This window comes from Marmota monax, unplaced genomic scaffold (assembly GCF_021218885.2).
Source record: "Marmota monax isolate L192 unplaced genomic scaffold, Marmota_monax_Labrador192_F-V1.1 WCK01_AAM20220418_F8-fsc00097, whole genome shotgun sequence".
NCBI classification, from domain to species: Eukaryota; Metazoa; Chordata; class Mammalia; order Rodentia; family Sciuridae; genus Marmota; species Marmota monax.
In genome coordinates, this window is record NW_026694162.1 from 5,767,486 (window position 1) to 5,784,510 (window position 17,025).

A 17,025-nucleotide genomic window follows, 5' to 3' on the forward strand; every position below is an offset into this window, starting at 1 on the left:
GGAGATCTGAGAAGTCTTTGGGGCACAATAAATTGAGCTAAGTGTTGAAAGAGATCTTTTGTTGTTATTGAAGACGATTTTAATTTTGGTCATGATTTTAATTTTACTGCATGTTCTGTAAACATGAAGTTAAAAGTCAGATACTGTTTGTTGCTAGCCTTCTATTGATAAACACATCCCCTGCTCTTCCTTTCCACACTGTCTTGCTTTCTAGGCTACTCACTTTCAGTCCTAACAACTAAAATGCAGGTTCTGACTCAGCTAAAACCTGCTTCATCTGCTATCTACCTCCATTGATCTAAGCAGTTTGTTCCTACCATTAATTTTTGGTTTGTTGACTTTAGAAATTATGTGTTGACTTCTGCACAAAAATCCCACTGGGCTTTCTAAACCTTATCCTTGTCCACACACTCACCTGCTCTTCATTATTTGACAGTCATTCCCACAAATGAACCAAGTCATGTATTAATTTTTAATCAGAAAATTCTTTATTTTCCTTCAAATTAGACAGGAAGCTAGTAATTGTGTTTTTCTTGTGCATGTCAGTGCTACAACCTCTATCTAGTTTTTGTCAGATACAACTGAACAATCCTCAATCTGATAATGTGTTGATTCCATTTTAGTTTTCTGGGAGACATTCTCCCTGCTAGAGCTTGTCATTCCGTTATTTTAATGGGACCCTGGAGGGAATAGAGATGAACTGAAAATTCAGCCCACCATGTTTAGCAGGACAGAAATCTTTCATTACCATTTTTTTTTTTTAAGCTAAAGGAAAGATCATAAGGGACCTGGGAAACAGGTCCCCACATTTTTTTGATAGATTCACTTTTGGCTGCCTCCTGTCCTTGCAATAAAAAGGTTCATTTTACCCACTCCCCAGACAAACTCTGTTCTATGCCTCCTGTCCAGCAGTGTGTGGCAGGGAGCTGAGGACCAGCTGGATGCCCACCTGTAGCTCCCTGTGGTTCATGAGGTAATTAGTGTGTGCTGTGTCTCTCGGCATCCTCTTGTTTTCTCACCAAACCCCTGACTCCAGGAGACTGCACAGATTCTCATTTTGCCCTGAGTCTGTGAGGGCACAGATAGGACTGGTTGTTAAGATGGGCTTGGTGGTTATGACATTTGTAAGGACATTCCCTAGTAGCCTCACTTCTGAATCCTGTTGCCTCTTGCTAGTCTGAACCTTGACTCTCCTGTTCCTCTGCTGTCCCTCTTGTGCTGTCCTTTCCCTTGCATTTCCCCACCAGACTTCTGCCTTTTCTTAGGTCCCCCTTTCTCTTCAGAGTAATGGTTCCCCAGCTCAACCTCTGCAGAGGCCACTTTCTTGATGGATATGCTCTGACTTTTCTCCAGCAGGAGTTGAGAGCTTGGCCACAGCTGTTTGCTTGTGTGGTGGCAAAGAAGGAGTGCTTAGGTGCCAGGAATTCTGTGGCTCCTCCTTTGTCTCCCTCACCAGCCCTTTCCTTCTGCCCAGTGTGTGCATGGATCCGTGCACATGCAGTACATGTTCCATCCTTCTGTAGTTGGCTGATAGGATTGTCTGAGGTTTAGCGAATGTGGTGAACTCTAACCTTTAACAAAGGCTCCCAGGCTCATGTGGCTTGGCTTTTCCCCTCTTTCAACATCTATGTTCTCCCTTTGCCCTTTTTTTCTATCTGGTGGTGCAAATGCATCTGTGGGAGAGAGGGGAGGATGCAGTTAGGACCATGTCCACCATCATTGTGTTTCCTGGTGCTGATGCTGTCATAGTGTTTGGGTTCAGGCAGCATTGAGGGTGCATATGCATGTGCAGATACCCTGATGGATTCTCTTTAGCTAGCATTTGATGAGCTCTCGCTTTGGGTCACATCCTGTGTGAAGCATTTTATGGGCATTACTTTGTTTAATTCACAGAACAGCTGAGGAAACCACAGAGAGGTAAAATAACATGAAGCCATAGAGCTAGCAGGGACAGAAGTGGAATTCAAACCCAGACAGTTACTCCAGAGCTGACATTTGTACTACCACTGTCTACAGTTTCCAGGCCCCATTTGGACGTAAGAGACCTTGTGAGTCAATGAGTGAGGAGTGCAGGTGGCTGGAGATGGCATTTTCCATTAGAAGTGTGTGCCTGGAAACCTGTGCCATGTACTCACCAGATTCCAAGGACAGACAGCGTAGACAGACACCCAGCTGTCTGCTAGACACAGGGTGTCTAGTCATTTTGGAGTAGGGAAGCATCATGTGGGCGTCTCCTTGTCTTCCTGGTTGGGCTGTTTCCTCCCCACACATGTTGCCTGTTGCCTCACTGCAGGAGGGAGCCGTCTCACTTTCCCTGGCTCAGTCATTATCATCCTCAGGCTGAGGGCTTCCTCCCTGTGTACAGGCCCATGACCATCTCCCAGATGGCTTTCTTTGCAGCCCTCAGCTGTGCACACGAAGGAGGTTATGTAATGGGATGGTGCAGAAGTTAAGACAATGATGAGAAGAAATTAGAAGTGAAGGGCAGGAAGCCTGTAGTGTCTAAAAAGAAAGTAGAATGTGTTATGTGTGCCTACCCCTTGCAGTGATGTGGCTCTGCTTTGTTTTCTTGGTCTTGCACACTGGTGTTTAACTGGGGCCTGGTGCTGTTTACCATTGCTGCTTCTTGAGAGGGACTGGCTGCTTTGTCCCTTCATAAAGGTAGGCACCCACAAGAGACAGTGTTGTTCTGCCCAGTGATCACTGGTCTCCTGGGCCCTGACTTTTGTTAGGTGTTTCAAGCCAACAGATTGTAAGGCGACCATCTAATGCTTTGGAGCTAATTGACCCTGGGCTCCTTTTCTCCTCTATGATGGGTGTAGTCCATTCTGTCCTGTTTCTAGGATGGTTTGGAGATAGGGGCAAGGAGGAGAGGCCGAGCAGACACCCTGGGCTGGGCTCTGCAGTCCTCCTGCCAGCCTCCTCGTTTGCACTGAGAGTCTCAAAGCCGAGTCTAGGCTAGAAAGCAGGAGTCCTTGAGCTACCTCCACTAGTGCTGCAAGCCACACACAATTTGGGGATGGAGGATCATTTCCAAGGATTTCTGCCTTTAGTTTCTTTTTCTCCAGATGCCCCAGGCAAATATGTCCTTACTGCTTCCTCATCCTCCCCAGGCTCTGGCCAGCTGGGCTGTGCCTTCACTTGTCTGCCTGTTCCTTTTCCAGTGAAAGATTTCTTTTTCTGTTATTATTGCTGCTATTCTACTTAAATACAAAACCCATCCCTGATCAGTACAGAAAAAAGTGGATAGGCAAAAAAGAACATGAAAAGCACCTCCATCTACCCAAAGAGAACCACGGCCAACACCTTGATGTATATCTTTCTGAGGCCTTCTGGATCTTTCTCATTGTATATGTGTGTTTTCCAGCTTAAAAAAAATCCTTAGCCGTTACCCATGTTGGCAGATACATTTCTTTACCATTGTTTTAAAACTTTAGAGAATCTAGTCAGTAAAAGCAACTTACACTTGTACAAACAGTACATACATAAAAGAGCAAAGTCCATCTTCTAGGCCCTCTCTTTGAAGAGGACAAAGGGAATATATTAGGTAGCCATATAAAATTTGTATATTATGATTTTTTTTAACTGACATAAATAGAATCATTCTGTACTCATTGTGTTTTTGTTTGACTAAAAACAAAGTCTTGGAATTGTTTCCAGATCCTTGTGGATGGCTGAATCTTATTATAATTTTTTATCTGCTGTATCATGTGGATGAAGTATAATTTATTTAACTAGTCCTCTGTCGATGGACACTAATGTTTTCAATTTTTTCTTATAGAAAATGCTTCAGTGAGAATTCTAATGATAATTTGGAATATATTTGCTAGTACTCCTTTAGGGATGCCGCTTTGATAATATTAATTGTTGGACCAAAGAGAATGTGCATTTTTAAACATTCTGATGGAGTTGGGGATGTATTCAGTGTAAAACACTTAGCTGGCATGCACAGCACCCTGGGTTCCATCCCTGGCACCACATAAATGAATGAATTTATAGGTATTGCCAAATTTCTCTCTCAGTAAAACAAAGGAACCTTATTTTTAAGGCCAGTTCTGGCTTTCTGAGACGTCTTCAGCCTCCCTGGTGAGAGCAGGACTTTGGGAGGGGGCTGGAGCACCTTCCTTTCTCTAGGAGGCTGTTTGGGTCCCTGACTCCTGAAGTCCCTTCTGCTTCCTGTAAATCTGGTTTCCCTCTTAGAGAAATACCCCTAGGTTTTTACTATGATATTTGTTCTGTGGTGGAAAAGAGTGGGGTCCACATTTAGAGGCTGCCTGTTCAGATTCCTGCTCCCAAGTGACACTCTCCTAGTCCTCCTGTGTAGCTGGTAGCTGGGAAAGGGACCCTAGTATCTTATGCAGCCTATTTCTTATATATCATTATTGTTGTTTCCAAGGACTGCTTAATTTTTAACCTCAGAGGCCAGGGCCCAGGTTATTGTTATTTGGCCATGCACTGGGCTATCAGCAGAGCTGGTGGGGAGGGATGTTAATGGGACTTCATTAATGAGATGGCAGTTAAAATTCTTTGAACATGTTGTTTACATCAGTCTGCCAAAATTGAGCTGAAACCCTCCAGCCACAGAATGGAAAAGCCATTGGATTTCACGTGCTCATGGAGAGAAATGGGCTCCTCCCCCACCAAATTGATTGAGTCATTTGAGACCTTGGAATGAAGTAATTAAATTAAGGGCTGTAGGAAAGTTTGGCAAAGCATTTTAAAGTCATTGACCTCTGACTCACTGAGGATCTTCTTATAAAACTGCTGCCCCCAACTTGGTATCAAGAAGTGGTGGTGGTGGTGGTGGTGGTGGTGGTGGGAGGTTTTACCATTTTTGAACACTTGCTGGGGTGCACACACTTCATGGGCATTGACTCATTTTAGTCACCTAACTATAAGGGAGCCTGTTATTTGCTTAGTCTACAGGTGAAGACACAGAAACTCAGAGAGGTTTAGTAACTTGCCCAAGATGACACAGCTCGTGAGTGGCAGTGCCAAGGTTCATGGTGAGGCTGTCTGACTTCAGAGGCCTGTGGTCTGAGCCTCTCCTTACCTCCCCTCCTGCACTGGCCAGTGCAATCTGTCTGCTGCTAGTGGTTGCCTCCTTCCTGCCTCCCTTTGATTTTCCCTTCTATCTTGAAGCTGGAAAATGCAGCAGCAGTGCATACACAGATAGCTTTTGCTGCTAGCTCTTCTTTTTTTGGTAATTTCAGGACACTTCCTTTGTTTCTTCTATTTTCTAGGTAACAGGGAACTTCAGTGTTGCATCCATGGCACTGATAACTGGGCAATTTCAGTATAGCGCTTGGCTCTGTATGTGTGCATGAGGGGAAAGAGAGAGAGGAAAGGTGGGACAGTACATATAGTTCTGGATTCAAAATGGAAAAGAGTCAATATGGAAAGAAAACTCATTTCCTTTCATCCCTGGGGAAGGTGGATATAATTATATTTAGTCTGAGGGCTGGTGGTTGTGGCCCTTCTGGAAAGAGGTCAAAGTAGGTCTCCTTTACTTCCCTGTGGCAGCAGAATCTTCTCCCTGAAGCAGAGAAGCTGTGGGCCTGGAAAATCAAATATTGATTCAAGAAAGCTTGCCTCCGCTCTCCAAAAATAGGATAATGAGGACCAGAAGAGAGAGACTTACAGCAGTTCTATTTCATTTTTTTTTTTATCTTGCCAAATGTTTTAATTCTGTTTATGTGCTCACCTGTATTCAGCTGAGTTCTTCTGTAGTTGTGACCAGTGGTTTAACTCAGAGGCACTCACACATGTTCCCTGGGGCCACTGGCCCTGGGGATTATAGGGTTCATTTCATCTCTGTAGGTCAAAGAAATCACAAGTGGATTATCAGTTCCATTTGTTCTGGGCTGATAGCTTAGATGATCCAGATCAAAGGATTTGGTTTACTTCTTCCCATAAAGAGAAAGGAACAAGCTTGAGGCTAGCTTGGGAGGTATCCTGAGTCTTAGACAGTCCTGAAGAATGTGAAGTTAAGTGCAGTAATTATTTCAGAGCTAGTAATTATTTCAGACATTGTATTGAACACTGAAGATTCAGCTTCCAACAAGGCAGACATGCCTTTTGGGGCTGCAGTCCCAAACAGACTTCATATGGTAAGGCAGAGCGATTGGTGATATGACAAATTATTATTTCCTGTTTTGGGGTATTTGGGAATACTGAATACCACTTTATGTAGCCTGTTGGAGAAAGACATATATATGTATGTGCACACACATACACACACACACACACACACACACACATATATATATATATATATATATATATATATATATATATATATTTATACCAGGGATTGAACCAGGGGTGCTTAACCACTGAGCCACATCTCCAGTCTTTGTTATATTTTATTTAGAGACAGGGTTTTGCTGAGCTGCTCAGGGCCTCAGTTGCTGAGGCTGGCCTCCAACCTGTGATCCTCCTGCCTCAGCCTTCTGAGTTACTGGGATTACAGGTGTGTGCCACCATGCCCCGTGAGAAAGATCTAAGTGATACGTTAGGTCTGGCTTTGGAACATAGGACTGACTCCAAAATGCTTAGAACAACTTTCTCTCTCTCTAGCACCCCTGAGAAGAATTCTTAGGATTTTATGGTTTTCATATTGAGCTTTACCCCAATGTCTTGCTCAGGACTGGTTTTTATGATCTTAGGGATTAAGGTACTCATCAGAATATTTGTTATGATCAGATAGCCTTGGTTTCAAGACCTGGCTCTACCTCTTACTATTAGGTAAGCTTCTGTTTCTCCATCTGTAAAATGGGGATGTTGATATGCACTTCAGTAGTATGTGGTAGCTACTATTAGGAGATGCCTCAACCTCCTCTACCTAGGCCTCCAGAGAAATCTTTTTTTCTGGGATGCCACCAGTTTTCTCATCCTTTTAACACTGAAAGAGTGTGTGTGTGTGTGTGTGTGTGTGTATGTATGTGTGTGTATGTGTGTTGCATGGTGGGGGAAAAGACTGGAAGTTACATGTTGGCTCTTCCTCTTCTCTATAATTTCTCATCCTAATGGAAAGGAGCACACACATAATGTTTCATGAACTAGGATTTAGAACTTAAACTTTTTAGTTAAAGTCTAGCTAATTAAGGCTCTTAACTAGAACCTTAGTTAATTAACACTTTTTCTACTGTTTCTAGTTTTGGTTAAGGAAGAAGCAAAAAGACAAGAAAAGTTAGTTTATTACTGGAGCGCTCCCCTGTAAGGAGCTAGCCTGTGGTTAAAGAATGCCTTGCCTCGTGGGCATTTGACTCTTCCCTGTGATCTAGCCTTGCCTGTCTCTCCATTGCATATCCTGGTGGCAGGACACAGGTCCTGACTCAGTGAGTGCTCAGTAAACCTTTGTCAGGAGACTGACGTAGTATAGTGTAGGTGCTCACTAGACTCCACTGCGCTGTTCTCTACATGTCCTCTGAATTTTCCTGCTTCTCTGCTTTTGTTTCTACTTGAAGTGCTTCTCCCTGTTATGACCTTGTGGACTTGGGTTGGGAATATTGATGCCTTGCCTTATCTTCTTATGAGCCAGGAGGCCCCTTGTGGGCATCAGCTTGTTTTTCTTCTTTTTTGAAGCAATGCTGCATTTGCTACATCAGGCATTAACAGTGGTTTCAATAAATATGAGTTTTATATATTTGCTTATTAGCCTATAATACTTTTATGAGATATATACTATAATTAGTGCCACTTAGTAGGTGAGAAAACTGCTGCCAGAGGAACTTGAATAACTTGCATTACAAAGAAAGTTTGTTGAACTCAATGGAATTAAACTTGGTTGGTAAGACATTGCAGGTCCACAGTCTTGTAGTCCTAGAGGATGTCTTGATGCTATGGAAAAACTTTTCTGTTAGAGTGATGCTGCCCCTAGAACTGGACTTTGAAACAGAAACATGGGTTGGTAATAGTCATCCTTTGTTTCTAAAGAGTTTCTTTTTTAAAAAATGTTTTAATTTTATTTATTCTAATTAGTTATAAATGATAGCAGAATGTAATTCAATTCATATTACACAAATAGAGCACAATTTTTCATGTCTCTGGTTGAACACAAAGTAGAGTCACACCATTTGTGTTTTTAAATATATACTTAGGGTAATAATGAGTTCTCTGTCTCATTCCACCATCTTTTCTATCCCATGCCCATTTCCTCTCCCCTGCCTTTGCCCTAGCTAAAGTTTATCTGTTCCTCCAATGCTCCGGCCCCGCCACTGATTCATCCCCGTTATGAATCAGCATCCTCATATCAGACAAGACATTCAGCATTTGTTTTTTGGGGATTGGTTTACTTCACTTAGCATTATATTCTCCAACTCTATCCATTTACCTGCAAATGCCATGATTTTCTTATCTTTATTTATTTATTTATTTTTAATTGGTTGTTCAAAACATTACAAAGCTCATGATATATCATCTTTCATACATTTGACTCAATTGGGTTATGAACTCCCATTTTTACCCCAAATACAAATTGCAGAATCACATCGGTTACACACTCACATTTTTACATAATGGCATACTAGTGACTGTTGTATTCTGCTACTTTTCCTATCCCCTACTATCCACCCTCCCCTCCCCTCCCATCTTCGCTCTCTACCTCATCTGCTGTTGTTCAGTTCTCTCCCTTGTCCCCCCCTTTCCCCTCACAACCTCTTATATGTAATTTTGTGTAACATTGAGGGTCTCCTACCATTTCCATATGCTTTCCCTTCTCTCTCCCTTTCTCTCCCCCCACTCGTCTTTGTTTAATGTTAATCTTTTCCTCATGCTCTTCCTCTCTGTTCTGTTCTTAGTTGCTCTCTTTATATCAAAGAAGACATTTGGCATTTGTTTTTTAAGGATTGGCTAGCTTCGCTTAGCATAATCTGCTCTAATGCCATCCATTTCCCTGCAAATTCTATGATTTTGTCATTTTTTAGTGCTGCGTAATACTCCATTGTGTATAGATGCCACATTTTTAAATCCATTCATCTATTGAAGGGCATCTAGGTTGGTTCCACAGTCTAGCTATTGTGAATTGTGCCGCTATGATCATTGATGTGGCAGTATCCCTATAGTGAGCTCTTTTAAGATCCTCAGGGAATAGTCCGAGAAGGGCGATAGCTGGGTCAAATGGTGGATCCATTCCCAGCTTTCCCAGGAATCTCCATACTGCTTTCCAAATTGGCCTCACCAATTTGCAGTCCCACCAGCAGTGTACAAGTGTACCCTTTTCCCCACATCCTTGCCAACACTTATTGTTGTTTGACTTCATAATGGCTGCCATTCTTACTGGAGTGAGATGGTATCTTAGGGTGGTTTTGATTTGCATTTCTCTGACTGCTAGAGATGGTGAGCATTTTTTCATGAACTTGTTGATTGATTGTATGTCCTCCTCTGAGAAGTGTCTGTTCAGGTCCTTGGCCCATTTGTTGATTGGGTTGTTTGTTATCTTATTGTTTAATTTTTTGAGTTCTTTGTATATTCTGGATATTAGGGCTCTATCTGAAGTGTGAGGGGTAAAAATTTGTTCCCAGGATGTAGGCTCTCTATTTACCTCTCTTATTGTTTCTCTTGCTGAGAAAAAACTTTTTAGTTTAAGTAAGTCCCATTTGTTTATTCTTGTTATTAACTCTTGGGCTATGGGCGTCCTATTAAGGAATTTGGAGCCCGACCCCACAGTATGTAGATCGTAGCCAACTTTTTCTTCTATCAGATGGCGTGTCTCTGATTTGATATCAAGCTCCTTGATCCATTTTGAGTTAACTTTTGTGCATGGTGAGAGAAAGGGATTCAGTTTCATTTTGTTGCATATGGATTTCCAATTTTCCCAGCACCATTTGTTGAAGATGCTATCCTTCCTCCATTGCATGTTTTTGGCCCCTTTATCAAATATAAGAAAGTTGTAATTTTGTGGATTGGTTTCTGTGTCCTCTATTCTGTACCAATTTAATGTTGAATAATATTCCATCGTGTATATATATGCCACATTTTCTGTATCGATTCATCTACTAAAGGGCATCTAGGTTGGATCCACAAATTAGCTATTGTGAATTGTGCTGCTATAAACATTGATGAGGCTGTGTCCCTGAAGTATGCTGTTTTTAAGTTCTTTGGGTATAGACCTAGGAGCGGGGATAGCTGGGTTAAATGGTGGTTCCATTCCCAACTTCCCAAGGAATCTCCATACTGCTTTCCAGATTGGCTGCACCATTTTTCAGTCCCACCAGTAATGTAAAAGTGTGCCCTTTTCCCCACATCCTCACCAACACTTATTGTTGTTTGTATTCTTAATATCTGCCATTCTGACTGGAGTGGGATGAAATCTTAGTTTTGATTTGCATTTCTCTAATTGCTAGAGATATTGAGCATTTTTTTTATATATTTGTTGATTGATTGTATATCTTCTTCTGATAAGTGTCTGTTCAGCCATGCTAACGAAGAGAAGTACAGAGAAAACTCAAATTACTAATGTGATAAAAAAGTAAATATCAAAACAGACACTGCAGAAATACAGAAGATAACTAGAAATTATTTTGAAAACTTGTACTCCTATAAAATAGAAAGTATCAAAGACATCGACAAAATTCTAGAGTCATATGATTTGCCCAAATTGAATAGGCAAATGATTTGCCCAAATGATACACACAATTTAAACAGATAAATTTCAAGTGATAAAATAGAAGACACCATCAGAAGCCTACCAACTGAGAAAAGCTCAGGACCAGATGGATACACAACTGAGTTCTACAACACCTTTAAAGAAGAACTAATACCAATATTCTTCAAATTATTTCATGAGATAGAAAAAGAAGGAGCATTTCCCAACTCATTCTATGAGGCCAGTATCACCTGATTCCAAAATCAGGCAAAGACACATCAAAGAAAGAAAACTTCAGACCATATCTCTAATGAACATAGATGCAAAAATTCTCAATAAAATTCTGGCAAATCAAGTACAAAAATATATCAAAAAGATAGTGTACCACGATTAAGTGGGTTTTATCCCAGGGATGGCTCAACATATGGAAATAAATAAATATAATTCATCATCTCAATAGATAAGAAATGTGATCATCTCAATAGATGCAGAAAAAGCACTTGAAAAAATACAGCACTCTTTCATGTTCAAAACACTAGAAAAACTAGGGATAACAGGAACATATCTCAACATCATAAAGGCTGTCTATGCTAAGCCCCAGGCCAACATAATTCTATATGGAGAAAACCTGAAAGCATTCCCTCTAAAAATTGGAACAAGACAGGGATGCCCTCTTTCACCTCTTCTGTTTAACATAATTCTTGAAATACTGGCCAGAGAAATTAAACAAAAGAAATTAAAGGGATACGTATAGGAAAAGAAGAACTCAAATTAGCACTGTTTGCTGACAATATGATTCTATACCTAGAAGGCCCAAAAAAATTCCACCAGAAAACTTCTAGAACTAGTAAATGAATTCAGTAAAGTAGCAGGATATAAAATCAACACCCATAAATCAAAGGCATTTCTGTATATCAGTGACAAATCCTCTGAAAGGGAAATAAGGAAAACTACCTTATTTACAATAGCCTCAAAAAATAAAATAAAATACTTGGGAATCAACTTAATGAAAGAGGTGAAAGACCTCTACAATGAAAACTACAGATTGCTAAAGAAAGAAATTAAAGAAGACCTTAGAAGATGGAAAGATCTACCTTGCTCTTAGGCAGAATTAATATTGTCAAAATGACCATACTTCCAAAAGCACTATATAGGTCAAATGCAATTCCAATCTTAAGAGCTTCTTAAAGATTCCAAAGTAGACTAATAAGTCTCATCTTTGACCTTCAAGTGAACAATCTCAAGACATAGGTCATGTGTTCTTCCATTTTATGAATGAAGAAGACAAGGTGTGGAAAGAAGTGACCATAGGAGATCACTTAGCCAGCTTTTCTCTTAGCCAAAGCTCTTCATCATGTTCTCCATTAGTACAATCAAGGCAAAGCAAAATGAACAAAAAACCAAGTAATTGTTAAAAGTAGATGGCGACTCTCAGGGAAGTATCTTTTGGAAGCAGAGTAAATACTTCCTGGGAAGCAGCTGTTAAGAGAGCTGAGTAATAATCTTCTACCAGAATCCTCTTCCCAGAAAATCAAGGGCAGTCCTGTGTGTGTGTGTGTGTGTGTGTGTGTGTCTGTGACTCTCTCTCTCTTTCCTCTCTCCCCTCTTTCCCATCTCTCCTCCGCGTCCCACCCCCCTCCACTCAAGATCAGACCCAAGGACTCATATATGCTAGGCAAGTCTTCTGCCACTGAGCTATATTCCCAGCCCTATTTATCTATCTATCTGTCTGTCTGTCTGTCTATTTATTTAGTGAGACAGTGTCTTACTCAGTGGCCCAGGCTGGCCCTGAACTTGCAATCCTCCTGCCTCAGCTTCCCAAGTAGCTGGGATTATAGGTGTGTGCCTGACTCTGTTGTTTCTTAAGTGTTGCTAACAGAAAGGGGACTCTGGCCAAAAATTTAGGGGCTCCACCTTGACTCTTTAGACTTAAAAGAGAAAAGAAGATGGTGTTTTCCTCCCTCTCCTTATTTCCATCTTTCCTTTTCAATCCACCTTTACTTATTTAATTTTAATTAGTTTTAATCTTTGAGTGGTATAGCATTACATATATTCTGTGACCTTTACAGGAAGGTTTCTTCCAATTTTGGCACAAGTGATGCCAGTGGTCATTTCCATGGGCACCAGTTACTTTTCCCTGGATTACTCTGGTTTTGGTCAGTTTCCCTCCAGGAGTCACGTGTTGTTCTTTGCTTTGTATACATAGCTTCATCCCTTGTCCAAGTAGAATGTTTCATCTTGGGCATAAACATCTTCAGTTTTAGGAACAGCTATCTGCTCACTTTGGTTCCAGAAACTCTGCTCATGGCCAATAAAAGTGGCCTTGCATGGAGGCCCTCCAGATGCATTTGCCTTGTACATGCCCTCTTCCTAGCAGATCTCACAGGCTCTAAGAGCAGTGAGATTACTGCTTTGATCCCTTTCTTGGTCGCTTCCTGCTCATGCTCTGCAAATTCCTGGGTTCATGGGCACCAACCTCGGATGAGAGGCTACTGACATTGATCCCCTTATTGCATGCTCCCTACCAGATACTGCATCTTGGGAGGATTTCAGGGGATGGTTCTGTATGAACAAAGAAGCAGTCCACTCTGGAAAGAAGGGACCTAGATTAAATCTGTCAGGCCCACAAAGCTAGAGATGGAAAGATGTGGAAAATGATTACTTTCTGCCTTCATTTAGCTCTGAGGCTTCCTGGTTTTTTCCTCATACCACCTAGAATATGCATTTCTGCATATCCATTGTCTTTCTTTTCAAAATCCAAGCCCATCTGCTTTGGGCTTTATGAGCTTGTAAGGAAAAAACCTTTTTTTTTTCCCCACAGCATAGAACTTACTTTCTTATCTCTTCCTGTTTTCTTCATTATTTTTCCTCTTCAAATGATAGTTCTTTACTCAACCAAACACAAACATGGGAAGGCCAGATGTGGCTCTGGACCAGATAGGTTACTGCAGTGTGCAGGACTCTCCTCTGAACCTCAAAGCTATAGGCTTTCCTGCTGACTTACAGAAGCAAAGACCAGCTTCCTACCCTGCTGACGCTGGCAGTTGTTTCCCTTTATGAAGAATCTGACCTTTAGGTTGGGTGTAGTGGCATACCTGTAGTCCCAGTGACTTTGGAGGCTGAGGAAGGAGGATTGCAAGTTGGAGGTCTGTCGTAGCAACTAGTGAGATCTGTCTCAAAATACAATAAAATAAAAAGCAGGGTGAGAGTGTGGTTCAATGGTACAGCACTTGTCTAGCATACATGAGGCCCTGGGTTCTATCCCCAACACCAGGAAAAGAAAGAATCTGACTTTTAGGTTTTTCTTGTTATGTACAAACATAGTCCCAAGTTTCAGGATGGACAGGTTTTAATAGTGTTGACAGAGATCCTTAGGCTGGCAAGGAGCAAGTGGAGAGCCTTTTGTTGTTGTTGTTGTTGTTAGTGAAAGATGAAAGAGATTGTTTATAACTCCATCTTTGAGAATAAACTAGTAACATTTAAAATTTCTGGGATGACATCATTACTCTAAGTACATATATGAAGACATGAATAGTGTGACTGTATGTTGTGTCCAGAAAAGTTGTGCTATATATGTGTAATATGAATTGAAATGCGTTCTGCTGTCATAACAAATTAGAATAATTTTTTAAAGAGATGTACAAATAATAAATATACAAATTGTCAACATTAAAAAAAAGAATCTGGGATGAAGGGAATTCACACAAGAGTCTGAAGTTATTTTCATATAGAAAGTTAACAGTGATTTTTGCAAGAAATAATTACATCTTAATTTCTTTGATTTTTGAGAAGTTGATGAGTGTGAAAGGGGCTTACCCGTGATCTGATTTTATTTTTCATTATGTAAGTGCAGCTGGCTTGATTTTTCAGGAGCCTCCCTGGGATGGAGGGACCCTGAATCTCATTTAAGAGGGTAGCCAGACCAGGGCTGGGGTTATAGCTCAGTGGCAGAGCATTTACCTAGCATGTGTGAGGCACTGGGTTCGATTCTCAATACCACCTATAAATAATAAATAAAATAAAGGTCTATAAACAACTGAAAAAATATTAAAAAAAAAAAAAAAGAAGAAGCCAGCTAGACCAAGCAGGGATGCTCTCTAGTGAGAATTGGGTGATGAAGCCCAGAAGAGAATCCAAGAGGTTACCAGGTTGGGTGGAGTTGCAAAGAAAGAAGTGGGAGGCTTGGAGGGCGAGGAGCGCATGTGTTCCTCCATGGTGCAGGGTTACGAGACAACTGAGAAAGGAGCGAGGTCTAGGACAAATGACAAAGATCCTGTGATCCCCAGAGCTTGCCAAACTAGAAATTAACTATCTTTGGGTGAATTCACTTTGGAAGAGCTTGTAAGACACAAATCTGTTCTCATCGGGGCAAGGGAGTGAAGCAAGACAGGGAGTGTTACTTTCATTTTACAGAAGGCAGTTGTGAAGCCTAGGGAAGTGATGCTTGTGTCCCAAGGACACAACTCATAAATGGCAAGGCCAAAATTTGAACATAGGTTCCTTCTTTCTGAAGCAGGTGGCATTTCCCTGAATATAATGCTCAGTACTAGCAGGATGATGGCCCAGGCAAATGTCAGGGTAGGAACTGCCCCTGGAGTTCTCCTTGTGTGGACCTCACACCTGTGGGTATTGCCTTGTTCTAATTGTCCTCAAATTCTCTTCCATCTTAAAGCTTTACATCTTATAGCTGGGTGTTAGTTTGGTACTGCTGGTGAACCAGAAACCTAACATAATAGGTGTGACTTTGGGCAAAAAATTATGATCCCATCTTCTGATCTCCTAATGTTGACCACTTACAAGAATTCTCAGAGACTTCTAGTCAACCAGCTGTTCTGACCCACTTGGGTTTGACTGAGCTGCAAGGGGCAACGGTGTTTTTGCCTTGAGGGGAAATGAGCTCAATTATGTAGGCAGGTCCCAGTGGGGCTCTGCAATGCCATTATTAATCTCATGGAGCATGAAAAATATATAACCTCAGATTTCTCTGCCCCATATTTTTCTGTGTTGATATTCAGAACATAGGATCACACAGGGCAATGGATGCCTGTGCTGCTGAATTAAAAAGCCGGTTTCCCTTTGGCCAGATTCCTCTTTGTCTCTCCCTCTTCCTCCACCCTGGCCCCAGATCCTCCAGCCTGAGTCCACAGTTTGGCATGGCCTTGGCTCTTGGAAGAGCTGGAGTGTGCTGTAACTTTGTTTTCTTTACTGCTACTACTAGTACTTTTTTTTTCTTTTTTTCTTTTTCTTTTTTTTGGAACAGAGCAGCACTTTCCAGAGGTGATGCTGGGGGAAGAATTTCTTAGCCTAAGTCTGGACCAGGTGTGCAGCTTGATATCCAGTGACAAGCTGACCGTTTCTTCAGAAGAGAAGGTATGGAGTGGGCTTTGGGTGAAACAGGAACCTCACTTTTGAGGTGGTCATGGGATGAACTCGTGGTTCAGTAAGATCTTTTATTCAGAGGCAGGAAAAAAAACTTACTATTTTTTTCATCCTCCTAAAACAGGGGTGGTGGTGGTTTTTGACTAATGATCATTATATTCTGTACCCTTTAAAGAAGAAATGGTAGGGGCTGGGGTTGTGGCTCAGCAGTAGAGCGCTCGCCTAGCACATGTGAGGCCCTGGGTTTTATCCTCAGCACCACATAAAAATATATAAATCAAATAAAGGTATTGTGTCCAACTACAACTAAACAAAAATTATTAAAAAAAAAAAACCCTTAAGAAAAAAAGAAGAAATGGCAGAGGTTATGGTGGTGATGACAAAGCTGCTTCTATTTACTGTGCACCGTAGTTTGTCAAACTCTGTGTGAAGTCTTTATGATCTTCAGTCCATTCAGCCTTAACCATATCCTTGAGAAGCAGGCCTTGCTGTCATACCCTTGTTAAAAAGAGGAAAACTAGTTCTGATTCCTCTTCTACCAGGAAGAACTTCTTTGCTCCAGGGGACATAGTTTGCTACAGTGAAAATAGCAGAAGCTTCCGTGTTGGTCAACAACTTCAGTGTTTACAAATTAGCTATGTGACCTTGAGTGAGGAACTTTGCCTTTCCTCTGTTCCCTTACTGGTAAAGTGAGGATAATGGTATTAGAATAGATTCTTCAGAGCCTTTGAGGTGATTAAATGGGATAATATTGTACACAAAATGCCTGGTACTGTACCTAGTTGGTGCTTGGTCAGCATCAGATGAGTTTATTCTTGACCTTGTACCTGGAATCAATTTCTTCCTCTAGTATAACAGGATAACACTCACCTTGTCCTTCTGTTCACTGTAGTTAGTTCTAAGCTAATCTTACTTCCTATACCCAACTATTAGGTTCCTAATCTTATTTCTTCATCCTCAGTAAATATTTCTTGAATCATCTTAGTCCACTGTTAGTATCCCAACTTGAGGTCCTTTCCTGAGATAATATTCAAGGAAAACACTTGAAAAAGATTTTC

At 41.2% G+C, this 17,025-nt stretch overlaps 1 protein-coding gene across 3 annotated transcripts in view; it reads left to right on the plus strand.

Annotated features, from left to right (window-relative positions):
• Klhl3 (kelch like family member 3) overlaps positions 1 to 17,025 on the plus strand; it is a 108,018-nt gene that overhangs the window by 43,510 nt on the left and 47,483 nt on the right. For 2 of the 3 annotated variants that reach the window (XM_058585988.1, XM_046465828.2), the window contains one exon: positions 15,849 to 15,958. In XM_058585988.1, the coding sequence (XP_058441971.1) occupies positions 15,849 to 15,958 (110 nt within the window). The remainder of the gene's footprint in view (positions 1 to 15,848; positions 15,959 to 17,025) is intronic. The other variant, XM_046465830.2, reaches the window with a different exon arrangement.